Source organism: Salvelinus namaycush, unplaced genomic scaffold (assembly GCF_016432855.1).
Source record: "Salvelinus namaycush isolate Seneca unplaced genomic scaffold, SaNama_1.0 Scaffold736, whole genome shotgun sequence".
Lineage (NCBI taxonomy): Eukaryota > Metazoa > Chordata > Actinopteri > Salmoniformes > Salmonidae > Salvelinus > Salvelinus namaycush.
Window position 1 is genome coordinate 104666 of NW_024061460.1, and position 18703 is coordinate 123368.

An 18703-nucleotide genomic window follows, 5' to 3' on the forward strand; every position below is an offset into this window, starting at 1 on the left:
GATAGTGACCAATTGGGGACTGATTCTGGTTATGAGGGAAGTGAGAATATGTGGTTGGCCTATATGAGATACACTGCCAAAACACTTAATAGAAAGGACTGTGTCGTATGTGGACATGCCAGACCTATTCTGGCTGCTCACCCATTTGCCCTAAGCAATGGGAAAGGTTGGATGTGCATATTGGAAAGTTTCTATTATAATAAGCCAAATTCAACCCTGTGTAAAACTCTGAGTCTTGTGTTCCCAGAAGTCCCTCCCCAGAAGACACCATGGGGGGTTAAGGCATATGGGGAAATTACAGCTGTATCACTGGTACAGGTAGGGGTATAGACTATGGGAGGCTCCCTACTACTGCCTGCATCACTAATGTCACTATTAACTAGAGGTGTTGCTGATGTATGGTGGATGTGTGGACCTGCCAGGCGGTTGACCCCACATTTTGAAAAGAGACTGGCAGGGCACATGTGCTTTGGTCAGTCTGATAACACCATTAACTATTATTGAAGTTACAGCTAACCAACTCCTGGAAGCTGCACATGACACAGAGGCTCGGGACCAACCCAGGAGACGGCAGAAACGTGACGCTCCTTGGTCCAAGGGTACAGATAACATCCACACCAACCTGTTGGGGTCCCAATAGGGGTTCCCCACGAATTCCAGACATTAAACAGGAATGATGGCCTGTGGCATCTGATGCCCATCATTGGCCCAGCTATTGTTGATGCTAAGCAGAATGCCTGGATCAATTATATCTACTATAATCAACAATGATTTGTTAACTACACCCACACTGCACTTACAGGGATAGCTGAACAATTGGATGCCACCTATCGAACCAGTAGATAAAATAGACTAGCACTAGACATGATTCTGGCCAACCAGGGGGGTGTTTGTACAATGTTTGGAGAACAATGTTGCACGTTTATCCCTAACACTACCAGTCTGGATGGGAGCATTTCAAAAGCTCTGAGCGGGTTGGAAAAGTTATCTGTGGAGATGAGGGGTCTTGCAGGTGTGGAGGAGAGTGGACTGTTCTCCTGGCTGGGTGGTTGGTTTGGTGAGTGCACTGCATTGATGGTTACTGGATTTCTGAACCTAATAGTTGTATTTTTTTAAATTAATGTGCTGTGCTGCATGTATTATCCCCTGTTTGAGGAAATCTTTTACAGATGTTGCGCACGCTGCAGTTATGATGCCACTGCTTGCTCACGGGGGGATGCTGAGACTGCCTTGACAGAGGATGATCCATGGTTTGCTATAAAAAATAGAAATAAAAATGTGCTTATTTTTAGTTTTAATTCATTATTTTTTGCTTCACAATATATCTTTGTAATCTTTTACCCTGTATATTGTCCTACCTTATGTCAAGGTTTAAATTTCCTGGGTGGGAGGTAGCCAACCTGGTACCTGTTAGGGGTAACAGGGTGGACTAGATGGTTTTTATTTTCTATACAATAAAGGTGTGTTTCTTTTAAACTTTGTATTCTGAGATCAAAAGGGGGAATCGAAATTTCTATGTAAAGAGATCTATGAATAAGACTGTTCTCCCTAAGAAGGTTATAAGTTCCTGGGTGGTAACGAGCCCACCTAGTATATGGAAAAAGGTATGAAATGTTTATTGGTTGTGACACCTTACAGGTGTCAAACGGGGGAATCAAAAATAAAAATAAAAAATGTCTATGTTAATCAAAAATGTTTATGTTGACACCTTTTAGGTGTCAAACGGGGGATTGTGGGGTTTTTATAAGGTTTTTTGACATGCTTAACTAACTATAAGCTAGTAGGGCTTCTTATGCATTAAAGTTTGAATTGCTGACTCTTGTGAACCTGCATTTTCCATTAGTCTCTACTCTTACCAGTGCTCTGTCTAACCATGAATATCAGCCTGAAATGTGTGTGTGTTAAAGAGAGCGCTGTACTGTATGAAATATGTGTGTGTATGCAACAAAGTATCAGTAGTGTGGGCGCTGTACTGTGTGGCCGAGACTGTGCTAATCTTAGAGAGACACAGGAGGGGGGTGAATCAGGAGACTGCTGACCAGACAATAACAGATAAACTATACACACGAAAAACACATGTGAGGTTCTGAGTCATGCACTATAACCCAATACTATAACAAACGTGATTAGCAACTATATCATATGTGATTGAATACTATAACAAACGTGATTAGCAACTATATCATATGTGATTGGATATTGACAAACTGTTGGCCTGGGCGCCTGGATGTCTGTGTGTGTGTGCTGGAAGTAACAGTTAGCTCAGATAAGAAGCTGGGAAGCTGTAGTTAGCCTTGAGCGAGAACAGTGGACAATGTATACAGGTGCAGATATCTCAGACAATGTTATAAAACTGTCTGACCCCAGTCTCTGGGGTGAGGGAGCGTAATCTACACAGCAACAGCGACAGGACACCAGAAAGCGCAAAGAAGCTGGGACCAGCTTGTGTGCCAACATCAACGATAGGCTGGGTGAGTCTAAACCACGCCCAGTCTCTACTCTGACAGGCCGGCTCGGAAGCGGGAACTATCTGTCACGAGTATAATATACTATCTTTGTCAGAAACAAATCAGTTCTCTGTCTTATCCTGCGTGATGAAACATTGAACCCGTATATACGGAAATTGTATTTGCCATTTATTAACTTTAGAATTAAACAATTATTTTAACCAAGTTCAGGTGTGCTACTGTTCCTATCTCAGTTGAACTTTCACAACCCTAACAGTAATGTTAGCCACCAAGCCATGGAGACGTGTTTCTACCTAGCTAGCTGACATTAGAAACAGCTAGAAAGCCCCTGGTGGTTTACTTTCCTTGGTAGCTAGCTAAGTAACGTTAGCCACCAAGCCATGGAGACGTGTTTCTACCTAGCTAGCTAACATTAGAAACAGCTAGCAAGCCCCGGTTGGTTTACTTTCCTTGGTAACTAGCTAAGTAACGTTAGCCACCAAGCCATGGAGACGTGTTTCTACCTAGCTAGCTGACATTAGAAACAGCTAGAAAGCCCCGGTTGGTTTACTTTCCTTGGTAGTTAGCTAAGTAACGTTAGCCACCAAGCCATGGAGACGTGTTTCTACCTAGCTAGCTGACATTAGAAACAGCTAGAAAGCCCCGGTTGGTTTACTTTCCTTGGTAGCTAGCTAAGTAACGTTAGCCACCAAGCCATGGAGACGTGTTTCTACCTAGCTAGCTAACATTAGAAACAGCTAGCAAGCCCAGGTTGGTTTACTTTCCTTGGTAGTTAGCTAAGTAACGTTAGCCACCAAGCCATGGAGACGTGTTTCTACCTAGCTAGCTGACATTAGAAACAGCTAGCAAGCCCCGGTTGGTTTACTTTCCTTGGTAGTTAGCTAAGTAACGTTAGCCACCAAGCCATGGAGACGTGTTTCTACCTAGCTAGCTGACATTAGAAACAGCTAGAAAGCCCCGGTTGGTTTACTTTCCTTGGTAACTAGCTAAGTAACGTTAGCCACCAAGCCATGGAGACGTGTTTCTACCTAGCTAGCTGACATTAGAAACAGCTAGAAAGCCCCGGTTGGTTTACTTTCCTTGGTAACTAGCTAAGTAACGTTAGCCACCAAGCCATGGAGACGTGTTTCTACCTAGCTAGCTGACATTAGAAACAGCTAGCAAGCCCCGGTTGGTTTACTTTCCTTGGTAACTAGCTAAGTAACGTTAGCCACCAAGCCATGGAGACGTGTTTCTACCTAGCTAGCTGACATTAGAAACAGCTAGAAAGCCCCGGTTGGTTTACTTTCCTTGGTAGCTAGCTAAGTAACGTTAGCCAATTGATCTTAAGTCGCGTTGTTTCCTGGTAAGCGGGATAACTAGCTGTCATTGATAATTAACTATCTGATATCATGTAACATGAAATGCATCTACTGATGATGCCAAGCCAAGCTACAGTAGCTCCCTAATAAATCCGTTTAACTCCCACCAGTCAGGCTGTTAACTGTGTGACAGTCTAGCAGTGTGTGTGTGTCAACATTTGAGAAGTGACATTTGTTTAGCTTACTTGACATAAAATATATTGGCAGATTTTATTATCCGTAACATGAACTTTGACACCTGCTTGTTACGATCGTTTGGGTGCCAAAGCACCCGCTCATAATTAGGTGTGTTAGTATCTTTATGTCCTTGACACAAAGAAAAACATTACCACTGTCTAATCTTTGTAAAGATAATTGGGTGATATACTGTAGTTTCTCATTAACAATATGTGTGGTGCCAGTTATCTAACGGTCTGTCTGTCGTCGTCTCAGATGAACAGCAACGGGAATAAGAGGGTACCGACCACAGCCACCCAGAGACTAAAACAGGACTACCTCAGGATAAAGAAAGACCCTGTGCCTTACATCTGTGCTGAACCCCTACCATCCAACATCCTCCAATGGTAAGAGCTCTCTCTCTCTCTACACTCTCTCTCTCTCCACGCACTCTCTCTCCACTCACTCACACTCTCTTTCCATTCACTCTCTCTCTCTCTCTCTCCACTCACTCACACTCTCTTTCCATTCACTCTCTCTCTCTCTCTCCACTCACTCACACTCTCGTTCCATTCACTCTCTCTCTCTCCACACTCTCTCCACTCACTCTCTCTCTCTCTCTCCACTCACTCTCTCTCTCTCTCTCCACTCACTCTCTCTCTCTCTCTCTCTCCACTCACTCACACTCTCTTTCCATTCACTCTCTCTCTCTCCACACTCTCTCCACTCACTCTCTCTCTCTCTCTCTCTCTCCACTCACTCGCTCTCTCTCTCTCCACACACTCGCTCTCTCTCTCTCTCTCTCCACTCACACTCGCTCTCTCTCTCTCTCCACTCACACTCGCTCTCTCTCTCTCTCTCTCCACTCACACTCGCTCTCTCTCTCTCTCCACTCACACTCGCTCTCTCTCTCTCTCTCCACTCACACTCGCTCTCTCTCTTTCTCTCCACTCACACTCGCTCTCTCTCTCTCTCCACACACTCGCTCTCTCTCTCTCTCTCTCCACACACTCGCTCTCTCTCTCTCTCTCCACTCACACTCGCTCTCTCTCTCTCTCTCTCCACTCACACTCACACTCGCTCTCTCTCTCTCTCCACTCACTCGCTCGCTCTCTCTCTCCACTCACTCGCTCTCTCTCTCCACTCACTCACTCTCTCTCTCTCTCCACTCACTCACACTCGCTCTCTCTCTCTCTCTCCACTCACACTCGCTCTCTCTCTCTCTCTCCACTCACACTCGCTCTCTCTCTCTCTCTCTCCACTCACACTCGCTCTCTCTCTCTCTCTCTCCACTCACACTCGCTCTCTCTCTCTCTCTCTCTCCACTCACTCACTCACGCTCTCTCTCTCTCTCCACTCACTCACGCTCGCTCTCTCTCTCCACTCACTCACGCTCTCTCTCTCTCCACTCACTCACGCTCTCTCTCTCTCTCTCCACTCACTCACGCTCTCTCTCTCTCTCTCCACTCACACTCTCTCTCTCTCTCCACTCACTCACACAAACACATATATTGATAGGGTATTAGAGTATGGGTGCTGCTCTAGGATCAGGTCCTCCTGTCCATGTTATCTTATTCATTATGATCTTAAAGGGCACATCTGATCCAATAATCAGCACTCCTACTCTGAGATGATTTTTGAATACGGGCCATTTGTTGTGATGAGCGGCTTCCTCAATCCTCACCTCGTCACCTTGTCTCCTTCGTCTGCACTGATCTGAAAACAGAAGATAGGTGAAAATTGGATAATGGTGATTTCATGCTGTGAATGTACTTGTACCAGTTCTTCAATGTAAACGAAGGAAAGGAGACCAGAAGGAGGAGGATGCGAGGAAGCTACTTCACTATTGAGATGCACCCGAAGTCTCTATGGAAAAATAAATGTCTTGAATTCTAACAGGATCTTTATAGTGTGAATGAATAGTAGACTTATATTTGTTAACTAAATCAGTCATGGTTGTGTTCCTAAAGTGATACTCAACTGTGTTTTCCATGAAGTGCTTTTTCTTCCCTCTATCTCCAGGCACTATGTTGTTCGAGGTCCTGAGAAGACCCCATACGAAGGTAAATCATTTCACTTTACGTAAGTTCTCAGTTCTCTGAATAATATCACTTTTAAATGATCCCGTACTAACCGGTGGGATATTGTCCTTTAATTCTGTGTCTGACTAAATTATTCAGAATGTTTCCTTTTTGATTTGCTTCGATTTTCAGAATGATGGATTAATTTTCGACAATATTGTTTTTATACTAGATTGTCTGTTTTTAAGTGATTGAATGTCTTGGTCTTTTTGTTCCACAGGGGGATATTATCATGGCAAATTAATATTCCCTCGGGACTTCCCCTTTAAACCACCCAGCATCTACATGACCACACCAAACGGGAGATTTAAGTGTAACACTAGGTAAGAATCAAACGACCCAGAATGCATGTGAACGTACAGTAGTAGAAGAAGATGGCGCCATAATGTATGGCCACCGTTTTGTGAGTGCCAACCCAACTTAGCTTTTTATGATTATTTTGGTGTTTTATTTTTACATTATTTTCACATTTTCATAATCTATCTGCTATATTTTATAACCGACAATAACTTTTGAATGTCAAGATCGGCAGTTACTTACCTGACTTTCGGCTTCGAGCGATCAGCCCTTTCGGCTCTTTATGTAATTCCTCAATTTTCGGGGCGTCCAAGAGGAAACGCCGGCGTAACAGAGACAAGAGAGGAAGAGTTCTGGTGAGGTTTTGGCAAAGGGAGAACCAGCCCACCTCTACCTTCCATTCTATTGGCCAGTCACTTGATAATAAGATGCATGACCTCCGACTTTGGATTTGCTACCAACTGTAACTGCAATATTCTCTGCTTTTTTGGACAAGATACCCTCAAATGGCTATGTAATTCGATGGATTCTCATCGAGCGGACAGGACTGAGTGGAGTGAAATCGAGAGGGGAAGTGGTTTCCCTCTTCATCAACAACAAATGGTGTGCTTAGTGGAAGTCTCGACCCATTGCTCACCCGTCTCGGGAATACCTGATGGTCAAATGCCGACCCTTCTACCTCCTGAGGGAGTTTACATCTGTTATCATGACTGTTGTATAAATTCCACCTCGGGACAAGAAAAATAACAAGATGGCACTTAACCAACTGTACGAGGCTATAAACAAGAAAGGAAAACTTGCACCCGGAGTCTGCTGATCTGGTTGCCGGCCATTTTAATTCCTCGTCATTAAGAAACGTGATGCCCAACTTCCTTCACCACTAGGGGGCGATAAAGTCCTAGACCACGGTTACTCTACCCACAAAAAAAGCATACAAGGCAGTCCCTCGTCCCTCATTCTGCAAATCAGATCCATACTCCTGCTTCCTGTTTACATGTAGAAGCTCAAACAAGAAGGTATCCGTGACTCGCTCTGTTGAGAAATGGTCATCCGTGACTCGCTCTGTTGAGAAATGGTCATCCGTGACTCGCTCTGTTGAGAAATGGTCATCCGTGACTCGCTCTGTTGAGAAATGGTCATCCGTGACTCGCTCTGTTGAGAAATGGTCATCCGTGACTCGCTCAGTTGAGAAATGGTCATCCGTGACTCGCTCTGTTGAGAAATGGTCATCCGTGACTCGCTCTGTTGAGAAATGGTCATCCGTGACTCGCTCTGTTGAGAAATGGTCATCCGTGACTCGCTCTGTTGAGAAATGGTCATCCGTGACTCGCTCTGTTGAGAAATGGTCATCCGTGACTCGCTCTGTTGAGAAATGGTCATCCGTGACTCGCTCTGTTGAGAAATGGTCATCTGTGACTCGCTCTGTTGAGAAATGGTCATCTGTGACTCCCTCTGTTGAGAAATGGTCATCTGTGACTCCCTCTGTTGAGAAATGGTCATCCGTGACTCGCTCTGTTGAGAAATGGTCATCCGTGACTCGCTCTGTTGAGAAATGGTCATCTGTGACTCGCTCTGTTGAGAAATGGTCATCCGTGACTCGCTCTGTTGAGAAATGGTCATCCGTGACTCGCTCTGTTGAGAAATGGTCATCCGTGACTCGCTCTGTTGAGAAATGGTCATCTGTGACTCGCTCTGTTGAGAAATGGTCATCTGTGACTCGCTCTGTTGAGAAATGGTCATCCGTGACTCGCTCTGTTGAGAAATGGTCATCCGTGACTCGCTCCTTTTCGATAAACATTCCATCTTTAGAAAGATGGCGCCGAACAACATGGCTGATGTTTTACATTCTCCCAACCAATTGTGCAATTTTTTTAAATAATTTTTTCACCCCGTTGTTTGTGACTTATTTTTTTAAACTTGTTTTGTACATAATGTTGCTGCTAACGTCTCTTAGGACCGAAAATAACTTCTGGACATCATAAAAGCGATTACTCACCGCGGACTGGAAGAAACTTTTTCCTTTAACGAGTCCGACGAGAAGGATATCCTGCTTTCACCGGAACAGGCCCAGATCCACACCTTTTGTGTGAAGAATAGACGCCGGAAACGGGGATGCAGATTGGGGATCCTTCTGAGAATCCGTAGGCGAGCGAACAAACTCCCAATGCCTTCCATTCTTCTTGCTAACGTGCAATCGTTAGAAAATAAAATCGATGACCTATTATTAAGATGATCCTACCAACGGGACATTAAAAACTGTAACATCTTATGTTTCACCGAGACGTAAAAATCTTATGTTTTCACCGAGACGATACGGATAATATAGATCTGGCAGGATTTTCTATGCACCGGCAGAACAGAGACGCTACCTCTGGTAAGACGAGGGGTGGGGGGGGTGTGTCGATGTCAATAACAGCTGGTGCGCGATGTATAATATTAAAGAAGTCTCGAGGTATTGCTCGCCTGAGGTAGAGTACATTATGATAAGCTGTAGACCACACTATCTACCAAGAGAGTTCGCACCGACAACGATGAGTCGGCCTATAGGGAGGAGGTCAGAGAACTGGCAGTGTGGTGCCAGGACAACAACCTTTCACTCAATGTGAGCAAGACAAAGGAGCTGATCGTGGACTATAGGAAAAGGAGGGCCGAACAGGCCCCCATTAACATCGACGGGGCTGAAGTGGAGCGGGTCGAGAGTTTTTAAGTTTCTTGGTGTCCAAATCACCAACAAACTAGAATGGTCCTAACACACCAAGACAGTCGTGAAGAGGGCACGACAAAACCTATTTCCCCTCGGGAGACTGAAAAGATTTGGCGTGGGCCCCCTGATCTTCAAAAGGTTCTACAGCTGCACCACCGAGAGCATCCTGACCGGTTGCATCACCGCCTGGTATGGCAACTGCTCGGCATCTGACCGTAAGGCACTACAGAGGGTAGTGTGAATGGCCCAGTACATCACTGGGGCCAAGCTTCCTGCCATCCAGGACCTATATAATAGGCGGTTTCAGAGGAAAGCCCATAAAATTGTCAAAGACTCCAGTCACCCAAGTTATGGACTGTTTTCTCTGCTACCGCACGGGAAGCGGTACCGGAGCGCCAAGTCTAGGACCAAAAGGCTCCTCAACAGCTTCTACCCCCAAGCCATTAGACTGCTGAACAATTCATAAAAATGGCCACCGGACAATTTACATTGAGCCCCCCCCCCTCCTCCATTTTGTGCACTGCTGCTACTCGCTGTTTATTATCTATGCATAGTCACTTCGCCCCCACCTACATGTACAGATTACCTCAACTAGCCTGTACCCCTGCACACTGACTCGGTACAGGTGCCCCCTGTATATAACCTCATTATTGTTATTCTTATTGTGTTACTTTTTATTATTACTTTTTATTTTAGTCAACTTGGTAAATATTTTCTTCTTCTTGAACTGCACTGTTGGTTAAGGGCTTGTAAGTAAGCTTTTCACGGTAAAGTCTACACTTGATTGTATTTGGCGGATGTGACTAATAAAGTTGGATTTGATCTTTATTGCAGGAAGTTAAGTGATGTAGGCAATAAACTGTTCCCTTTATGTGACCTCTGACCCCATTCCACCTTAATCAGTGACTACAACCACGCGATTGCCTTACCTTTACTTAGTAACGTTCCAAGCCCCTGTCTCATATCCAACCTTAATTCACCCCCACCATATACATTCCTCCTACAGATACCCATTAACTTCTGGTGTAACAAGTGTTTTCAAATGACAACTCAACAGCTGAAACCAGACTGTGGCCCTTCTCCTTTTCCGTGGGATTCCTGATGTCTATCAATAACATGTTCTGACAGAATGTAAACCTTCTGCATTCCCCCCTTCTCCCTCAGTAACATGAACAAGGATATTTCATAAGTCAGTACCCATCAATGTAAGTACATAATTAGTCTACCGTACACGTCAAACTGTACGTGATAGCCTATTCGTATTGGCTGCAGATGTTGACATGACAGAGGCACCTGAAAATGTAAATACAATTTTTAATGAGACTTTGAATTACATATACAGTACCAGTCAAAAGTTTGGACACACCTACTCATTCAAGGGTTTTATTTTTAATATTTTTCTACATTGTAGAATAATAGTGAAGACCTCAAAACTATGAAATAACACATATGGAATCATGTAGTAACCAAAAAAGTGTTACACAAATCAAAATAGGCTTGAGATTCTTCAAAAGTAGCCACCCTTTGCCTTGATGACAGCTTTGCACACACTTGGCATTCTCTCAACCAGCTTCATGAGGTAGTCACCTGGAATACATTTCAATGAATAGGTGTCTTGTTAAAGTTAATTTGTGGAATTTCTTTCCTTCTTAATGTGTTTGAGCCAATCAGTTGTGTTGTGACAAGGTAGGGGAGGTATACAGAAGATATGAGTAGGTGTTCGAAAACTTTTGATCGGTTGTGTGTGTGTGTGTGTGTGTGTGTATACACACACACAGCACAGAGGTCAACTTTTGTACTATGGGGGATAGTAGATTGACAGGCTAGTGCTGTTCATTACTGATTAACTTTTTTGTTGGCTGACGAAAAGTCAGTGTGGACGGTTCTAACATATTCAATAAGGACGCGTGCCGTTGAACTCCCGACGTATCTGTGTTCACTTGTAGCCTACTTCGGAGTTGTGATGCCTGTGAAAAGGGACCGGATCACGTGACGGACATTAGCTAATAACAATTAAGATATCTGAGAGAACCCTGCTGTGAGTGAGAGGTGCTTTGGAGCACAGTGATTGACAGTCGGGAGAAGGGAATTGTAATTATTTTCAGTTTGAGATGTTTGGTGTTGGGCGATTAGGCCTGGCTCGCAGTCGGTGTTTTAATTCATTCCAAAGGAATGTTAGATGGGGTTGAGATCAGGGCTCTGTGCAGGCCAGTCAAGTTCTTCCACACCGATCTCGACAAACAATTTCTGTATGGACGTCGCTTTGTGCACGGGGGGCCTTGTCATGCTGAAACAGGAAACTGTTGCCACAAAGTTGGAAGCACAGAATAGTCTAGAATGTCAGCCCCAGACCATTATTCCTCCTCCACCAAACTTTACAGTTGGCACTTCATTGGGGCAGGTAGCGTTCTCCTGGCATCTGCCAAACCCAGATTAATCCGTCGGACTACCAGATTCATCACTCCAGAGAACGTGTTTCCACTGCTCCAGAGTCCAATGGCACCCAGCTTTACACCACTGCAGCAGACGCTTTGCATTGTGCATGGTGATCTTAGGCTTGTGTGTGGCTGCTCGTCCATGGAAACCCATTTCATGAAGCTCCCGACGAACAGTGATTGTGCTGACGTTGTTTCCAGAGGCAGTTTGGAACTCAGTAGTGAGTGTAGCAACTGAGAACAGATCATTTTCACGAGCTTCAGCACTCTGCGGTCCCGTTCTGTGAGCTTGTGTGGCCTACCGCTCTGCGGTCCCGTTCTATGAGCTTGTGTGGCCTACCGCTCTGCGGTCCCGTTCTGTGAGCTTGTGTGGCCTACCGCTCTGCGGTCCCGTTCTGTGAGCTTGTGTGGCCTACCGCTCTGCGGTCCCGTTCTGTGAGCTTGTGTGGCCTACCGCCCTGCGGTCCCGTTCTGTGAGCTTGTGTGGCCTACCGCCCTGCGGTCCCGTTCTATGAGCTTGTGTGGCCTACCGCTCTGCGGTCCCGTTCTGTGAGCTTGTGTGGCCTACCGCTCTGCGGTCCCGTTCTGTGAGCTTGTGTGGCCTACCGCTCTGCGGTCCCGTTCTGTGAGCTTGTGTGGCCTACCGCCCTGCGGTCCCGTTCTGTGAGCTTGTGTGGCCTACCGCTCTGCGGTCCCGTTCTGTGAGCTTGTGTGGCCTACCGCTCTGCGGTCCCGTTCTGTGAGCTTGTGTGGCCTACCGCTCTGCGGTCCCGTTCTGTGAGCTTGTGTGGCCTACCGCCCTGCGGTCCCGTTCTGTGAGCTTGTGTGGCCTACCGCCCTGCGGTCCCGTTCTGTGAGCTTGTGTGGCCTACCGCCCTGCGGTCCCGTTCTGTGAGCTTGTGTGGCCTACCGCCCTGCGGTCCCGTTCTGTGAGCTTGTGTGGCCTACCGCTCTGCGGTCCCGTTCTGTGAGCTTGTGTGGCCTACCGCTCTGCGGTCCCGTTCTGTGAGCTTGTGTGGCCTACCGCTCTGCGGTCCCGTTCTGTGAGCTTGTGTGGCCTACCGCTCTGCGGTCCCGTTCTGTGAGCTTGTGTGGCCTACCGCTCTGCGGTCCCGTTCTGTGAGCTTGTGTGGCCTACCGCTCTGCGGTCCCGTTCTGTGAGCTTGTGTGGCCTACCGCTCTGCGGTCCCGTTCTATGAGCTTGTGTGGCCTACCGCTCTGCGGTCCCGTTCTGTGAGCTTGTGTGGCCTACCGCTCTGCGGTCCCGTTCTGTGAGCTTGTGTGGCCTACCGCTCTGCGGTCCCGTTCTGTGAGCTTGTGTGGCCTACCGCCCTGCGGTCCCGTTCTGTGAGCTTGTGTGGCCTACCGCCCTGCGGTCCCGTTCTGTGAGCTTGTGTGGCCTACCGCCCTGCGGTCCCGTTCTGTGAGCTTGTGTGGCCTACCGCCCTGCGGTCCCGTTCTGTGAGCTTGTGTGGCCTACCGCCCTGCGGTCCCGTTCTGTGAGATTGTGTGGCCTACCGCCCTGCGGTCCCGTTCTGTGAGCTTGTGTGGCCTACCGCCCTGCGGTCCCGTTCTGTGAGCTTGTGTGGCCAACCGCCCTGCGGTCCCGTTCTGTGAGCTTGTGTGGCCTACCGCCCTGCGGTCCCGTTCTGCGAGCTTGTGTGGCCTACCGCCCTGCGGTCCCGTTCTGCGAGCTTGTGTGGCCTACCGCCCTGCGGTCCCGTTCTGCGAGCTTGTGTGGCCTACCGCCCTGCGGTCCCGTTCTGCGAGCTTGTCTGGCCTACCGCCCTGCGGTCCCGTTCTGCGAGCTTGTGTGGCCTACCGCCCTGCGGTCCCGTTCTGCGAGCTTGTGTGGCCTACCGCCCTGCGGTCCCGTTCTGCGAGCTTGTCTGGCCTACCGCCCTGCGGTCCCGTTCTGCGAGCTTGTGTGGCCTAACGCCCTGCGGTCCCGTTCTGCGAGCTTGTGTGGCCTACCGCCCTGCGGTCCCGTTCTGCGAGCTTGTGTGGCCTACCGCCCTGCGGTCCCGTTCTGCGAGCTTGTCTGGCCTACCGCCCTGCGGTCCCGTTCTGCGAGCTTGTGTGGCCTACCGCCCTGCGGTCCCGTTCTGCGAGCTTGTGTGGCCTGCCGCCCTGCGGTCCCGTTCTGCGAGCTTGTGTGGCCTGCCGCACTGCGGCCCCGTTCTGCGAGCTTGTGTGGCCTGCCGCACTGCGGCCCCGTTCTGCGAGCTTGTGTGGCCTACCGCCCTGCGGTCCCGTTCTGCGAGCTTGTGTGGCCTACCGCCCTGCGGTCCCGTTCTGTGAGCTTGTGTGGCCTACCGCCCTGCGGTCCCGTTCTGTGAGCTTGTGTGGCCTACCGCCCTGCGGTCCCGTTCTGCGTGCTTGTGTGGACTACCGCTCTGCGGTCCCGTTCTGCGAGCTTGTGTGGCCTACCGCCCTGCGGTCCCGTTCTGTGAGCTTGTGTGGCCAACCGCCCTGCGGTCCCGTTCTGTGAGCTTGTGTGGCCTACTGCCCTGCGGTCCCGTTCTGCGAGCTTGTGTGGCCTACCGCCCTGCGGTCCCGTTCTGCGAGCTTGTGTGGCCTACCGCCCTGCGGTCCCGTTCTGCGAGCTTGTGTGGCCTACCGCCCTGCGGTCCCGTTCTGCGAGCTTGTCTGGCCTACCGCCCTGCGGTCCCGTTCTGCGAGCTTGTCTGGCCTACCGCCCTGCGGTCCCGTTCTGCGAGCTTGTGTGGCCTACCGCCCTGCGGTCCCGTTCTGCGTGCTTGTGTGGACTACCGCCCTGCGGTCCCGTTCTGCGAGCTTGTGTGGCCTACCGCCCTGCGGTCCCGTTCTGCGAGCTTGTGTGGCCTGCCGCCCTGCGGTCCCGTTCTGCGAGCTTGTGTGGCCTACCGCCCTGCGGTCCCGTTCTGCGAGCTTGTGTGGCCTGCCGCCCTGCGGTCCCGTTCTGCGAGCTTGTGTGGCCTGCCGCACTGCGGCCCCGTTCTGCGAGCTTGTGTGGACTGCGGTCCCGTTCTGCGAGCTTGTTTGGCCTACCGCGTTAACATCACTTACAGTTGACCGGGGGGCAGCTCTAGCGGGGCAGAAATTTGCTAAATTTTATACACCTGTCAATAACGGGTGTGACTGGAGTAACCAAATCTACTCATTTTGAAGTCGTGTCCACATACTTTTGTGTATATTTAGTGTAACTTACTTACTTTATTGTGTTTTTCTTATGTTTTTATATTTTTTGTTCAACCTTTACTCCATTGTTGGGTTTTAGAGCTGAAAGGCATTTCACTGTTCTTGTGCTCGTGACATTAAAACTTCACCATGGATCTAAAGTACATATCATAAATGGATGTATTTTAGTCTCAGGGTTCAAACTATGGAACTGTGTTCTGTTAAATCATTTCATCCATTTCCTGCTGTCTTTTCCTGAGTGTGTCACGGTCTCTCTCTTCCCCCTCCTGACGGAGTGTGTCACGGTCTGTCTCTTCCCCCTCCTGACGGAGTGTGTCACGGTCTGTCTCTTCCCCCTCCTGACGTAGTGTGTCACGGTCTGTCTCTTCCCCCTCCTGACGGAGTATGTCACGGTCTCTCTCTTCCCCCTCCTGACGGAGTGTGTCACGGTCTCTCTCTTCCCCCTCCTGACGGAGTGTGTCACGGTCTCTCTCTTCCCCCTCCTGACGGAGTGTGTCACGGTCTGTCTCTTCTCCCCCTCCTGACGGAGTGTGTCACGGTCTGTCTCTTCCCCCCCTCCTGACGGAGTGTGTCACGGTCTGTCTCTTCCCCCCCCTCCTGACGGAGTGTGTCACGGTCTTTCTCTTCCCCCCCCTCCTGACGGAGTGTGTCACGGTCTGTCTCTTCCCCCCCTCCTGACGGAGTGTGTCACGGTCTGTCTCTTCCCCCCCTCCTGACGGAGTGTGTCACGGTCTGTCTCTTCCCCCCCTCCTGACGGAGTGTGTCACGGTCTGTCTCTTCCCCCCCTCCTGACGGAGTGTGTCACGGTCTGTCTCTTCCCCCCCCCTCCTGACTGAGTGTGTCACGGTCTGTCTCTTCCCCCCCCCCTCCTGACTGAGTGTGTCACGGTCTTTCTCTTCCCCCCCTCCTGACGGAGTGTGTCACGGTCTGTCTCTTCCCCCCCTCCTGACGGAGTGTGTCACGGTCTGTCTCTTCCCCCCCTCCTGACGGAGTGTGTCACGGTCTGTCTCTTCCCCCCCTCCTGACGGAGTGTGTCACGGTCTGTCTCTTCCCCCCCTCCTGACGGAGTGTGTCACGGTCTGTCTCTTCCCCCCCCCTCCTGACGGAGTGTGTCACGGTCTGTCTCTCCCCCCCCCCTCCTGACTGAGTGTGTCACGGTCTGTCTCTTCTCCCCCCCCTCCTGACTGAGTGTGTCACGGTCTGTCTCTTCCCCCCCCCTCCTGACTGAGTGTGTCACGGTCTCTCTCTTCCCCCCCCCCCCCCCCCCCCTCCTGACTGAGTGTGTCAAGGACGGTCTCTCTCTTCCCCCTCCTGACTGAGTGTGTCAAGGACGGTCTCTCTCTTCCCCCCCCCCCCCCCCCTCCTGACTGAGTGTGTCAAGGACGGTCTTTCTCTTCCCCCTCCTGACTGAGTGTGTCAAGGACGGTCTCTCTCTTCCCCCTCCTGACTGAGTGTCAAGGACGGTCTCTCTCTTCCCCCTCCTGACTGAGTGTGTCAAGGACGGTCTCTCTCTTCCCCCTCCTGACTGAGTGTGTCAAGGACGGTCTCTCTCTTCCCCCTCCTGACTGAGTGTGTCAAGGACGGTCTCTCTCTTCCCCCTCCTGACTGAGTGTGTCAAGGACGGTCTCTCTCTTCCCCCTCCTGACTGAGTGTGTCAAGGACGGTCTCTCTCTTCCCCCTCCTGACTGAGTGTGTCACGCTGTATCTCTTCCCCCAGGTTATGTCTGTCCATCACTGATTTCCACCCGGACACGTGGAACCCAGCCTGGTCCGTCTCCACCATCCTGACTGGTCTGCTCAGCTTCATGGTGGAGAAAGGCCCCACTCTGGGTAGCATCGAGACCTCTGACTACACTGTGAGTTGGTATTACTGACCTTAGTATGACTGACTTCAAAAATCCTCATCAATCTACACACAATACCTCATCATGACAAAGCGAAAACAGGTTTTTAGACATTTTTGTACATTTATAAACAAAAAATGAAATACTGTATTTACATAAGTATTCAGACCGTTTGCTATGAGAATCAAAATTTAAGTCGGGCGCATCCTGTTTCCATTGATCACCCTTGAGATGTTTCTACAACTTGATTGGAGTCCACCTGTGGTAAATTGATTTGGAAAGACACACACCTGTCTATATAAGGTCCCACAGTTGACAGTGCACGTCAGAGCACCAAGCCATGAGGTCGAAGGAATTGTCTGTAGAGCTCCGAGACAGGATTGTGTTGAGACACAGATCTGGGGAAGGGTCCCAAAAATATCTGCAGCACTGAAGGTCCCCAAGAACACAGTGGCCTCCATCATTCTTAAACAGGATTAGAACCACCAAGACTCTTCCTAGAGCTGGCTGGCCGGCCAAACTCTGTGGAGATGGGAGAACCTTCCAGAAGGACAACCATCTCTGCAGCACTCCACCAATCAGGCCTTTATGGTAGAGTGGCCAGACGGAAGCCACTCCTCAGTTCGCCAAACGGCACCAAGAGGACTCTCAGAACATAAGAAACAAGATTCTCTGGTCTGATGAAACCAAGATATTTGGCCTGAATACCAAGCGTCACGTCTGGAGGAAACCTGGCACCATCCCTACGGTGAAGCATGGTGGTGGCCGCATCATGCTGTTGGGATGTTTCTCAGCAGCAGGGAGTGGGAGACTAGTCAGGATCAAAGGAAAGATGAAACGAGCAAAGTACAGAGAGATCCTTGATGAAAACCTGCTCCGGATCTCAGACTGGGGCGACGGTGCACCTTCAAAACAGGACAACGACCGTAAGCAGACAGCCAAGACAACGCAGGAGTGGCTTCGGGACAAGTCACAGCCCGGACCTGAACCCGATCGAACATCTCTGGAGAGATCTGAGATGTTGTCTAGTTGGAAGGTCATGGTCTCAGAGTCCTGTTTATTGACATATAATCAGGTTCTAATGCAGATATGAATGTTATGTTAGTCATATATTAATTAGGATGAATGGCTGTGTGTAGACAGCTGTTAGTCATGTAATAGTTAGGATGAATGACTCTGTAGACAGCTGTTAGTCATGTAATAGTTAGGATGAATGACTGTGTAGACAGCTGTTAGTCATATATTAGTTAGGATGAATGACTGTAGACAGCTGTTAGTCATATATTAGTTAGGATGAATGACTGTGTAGACAGCTGTTAGTCATGTAATAGTTAGGATGAATGACTCTGTAGACAGCTGTTAGTCATGTATTAGTTAGGATGAATGACTGTGTAGACAGCTGTTAGTCATGTATTAGTTAGGATGAATGACTGTGTAGACAGCTGTTAGTCATATATTAATTAGGATGAATGACTGTGTAGACAGCTGTTAGTCATGTATTAGTTAGGATGAATGATTGTGTAGACAGCTGTTAGTCATGTATTAGTTAGGATGAATGGCTGTGTAGACAGCTGTTAGTCATATATTAATTAGGATGAATGGCTGTGTGTAGACAGCTGTTAGTCATGTATTAGTTAGGATGAATGGCTGTGTAGACAGCTGTTAGTCATGTATTAGTTAGGATGAATGACTGTAGACAGCTGTTAGTCATGTATTAGTTAGGATGAATGGCTGTGTAGACAGCTGTTAGTCATGTATTAGTTAGGATGAATGGCTGTGTAGACAGCTGTTAGTCATGTATTAGTTAGGATGAATGGCTGTGTAGACAGCTGTTAGTCATGTATTAGTTAGGATGAATGACTGTGTAGACAGCTGTTAGTCATGTATTAGTTAGGATGAATGACTGTGTAGACAGCTGTTAGTCATATATTAGTTAGGATGAATGACTGTGTAGACAGCTGTTAGTCATATAATAGTTAGGATGAATGACTAGACAGCTGTTAGTCATGTAATAGTTAGGATGAATGACTCTGTAGACAGCTGTTAGTCATGTATTAGTTAGGATGAATGACTGTGTAGACAGCTGTTAGTCATGTATTAGTTAGGATGAATGACTGTGTAGACAGCTGTTAGTCATGTAATAGTTAGGATGAATGACTGTAGACAGCTGTTAGTCA

The 18703-nt window shown here is 48.6% G+C and overlaps 1 protein-coding gene across 1 annotated transcript; it reads left to right on the forward strand.

Annotated features, from left to right (window-relative positions):
* The first annotated feature begins 3351 nt into the window (after positions 1 to 3351).
* Positions 3352 to 16571, forward strand: LOC120042641 (ubiquitin-conjugating enzyme E2 J2). The gene is made up of 5 exons (XM_038987464.1): positions 3352 to 3743; positions 4262 to 4392; positions 6008 to 6048; positions 6287 to 6389; positions 16400 to 16571. The coding sequence occupies exons 2-5, from the start codon at positions 4262 to 4264 to the stop codon at positions 16554 to 16556; spliced, it is 432 nt and encodes a 143-aa protein (XP_038843392.1). The 5' UTR covers positions 3352 to 3743; the 3' UTR covers positions 16557 to 16571.
* The last annotated feature ends 2132 nt before the right edge of the window (positions 16572 to 18703 follow it).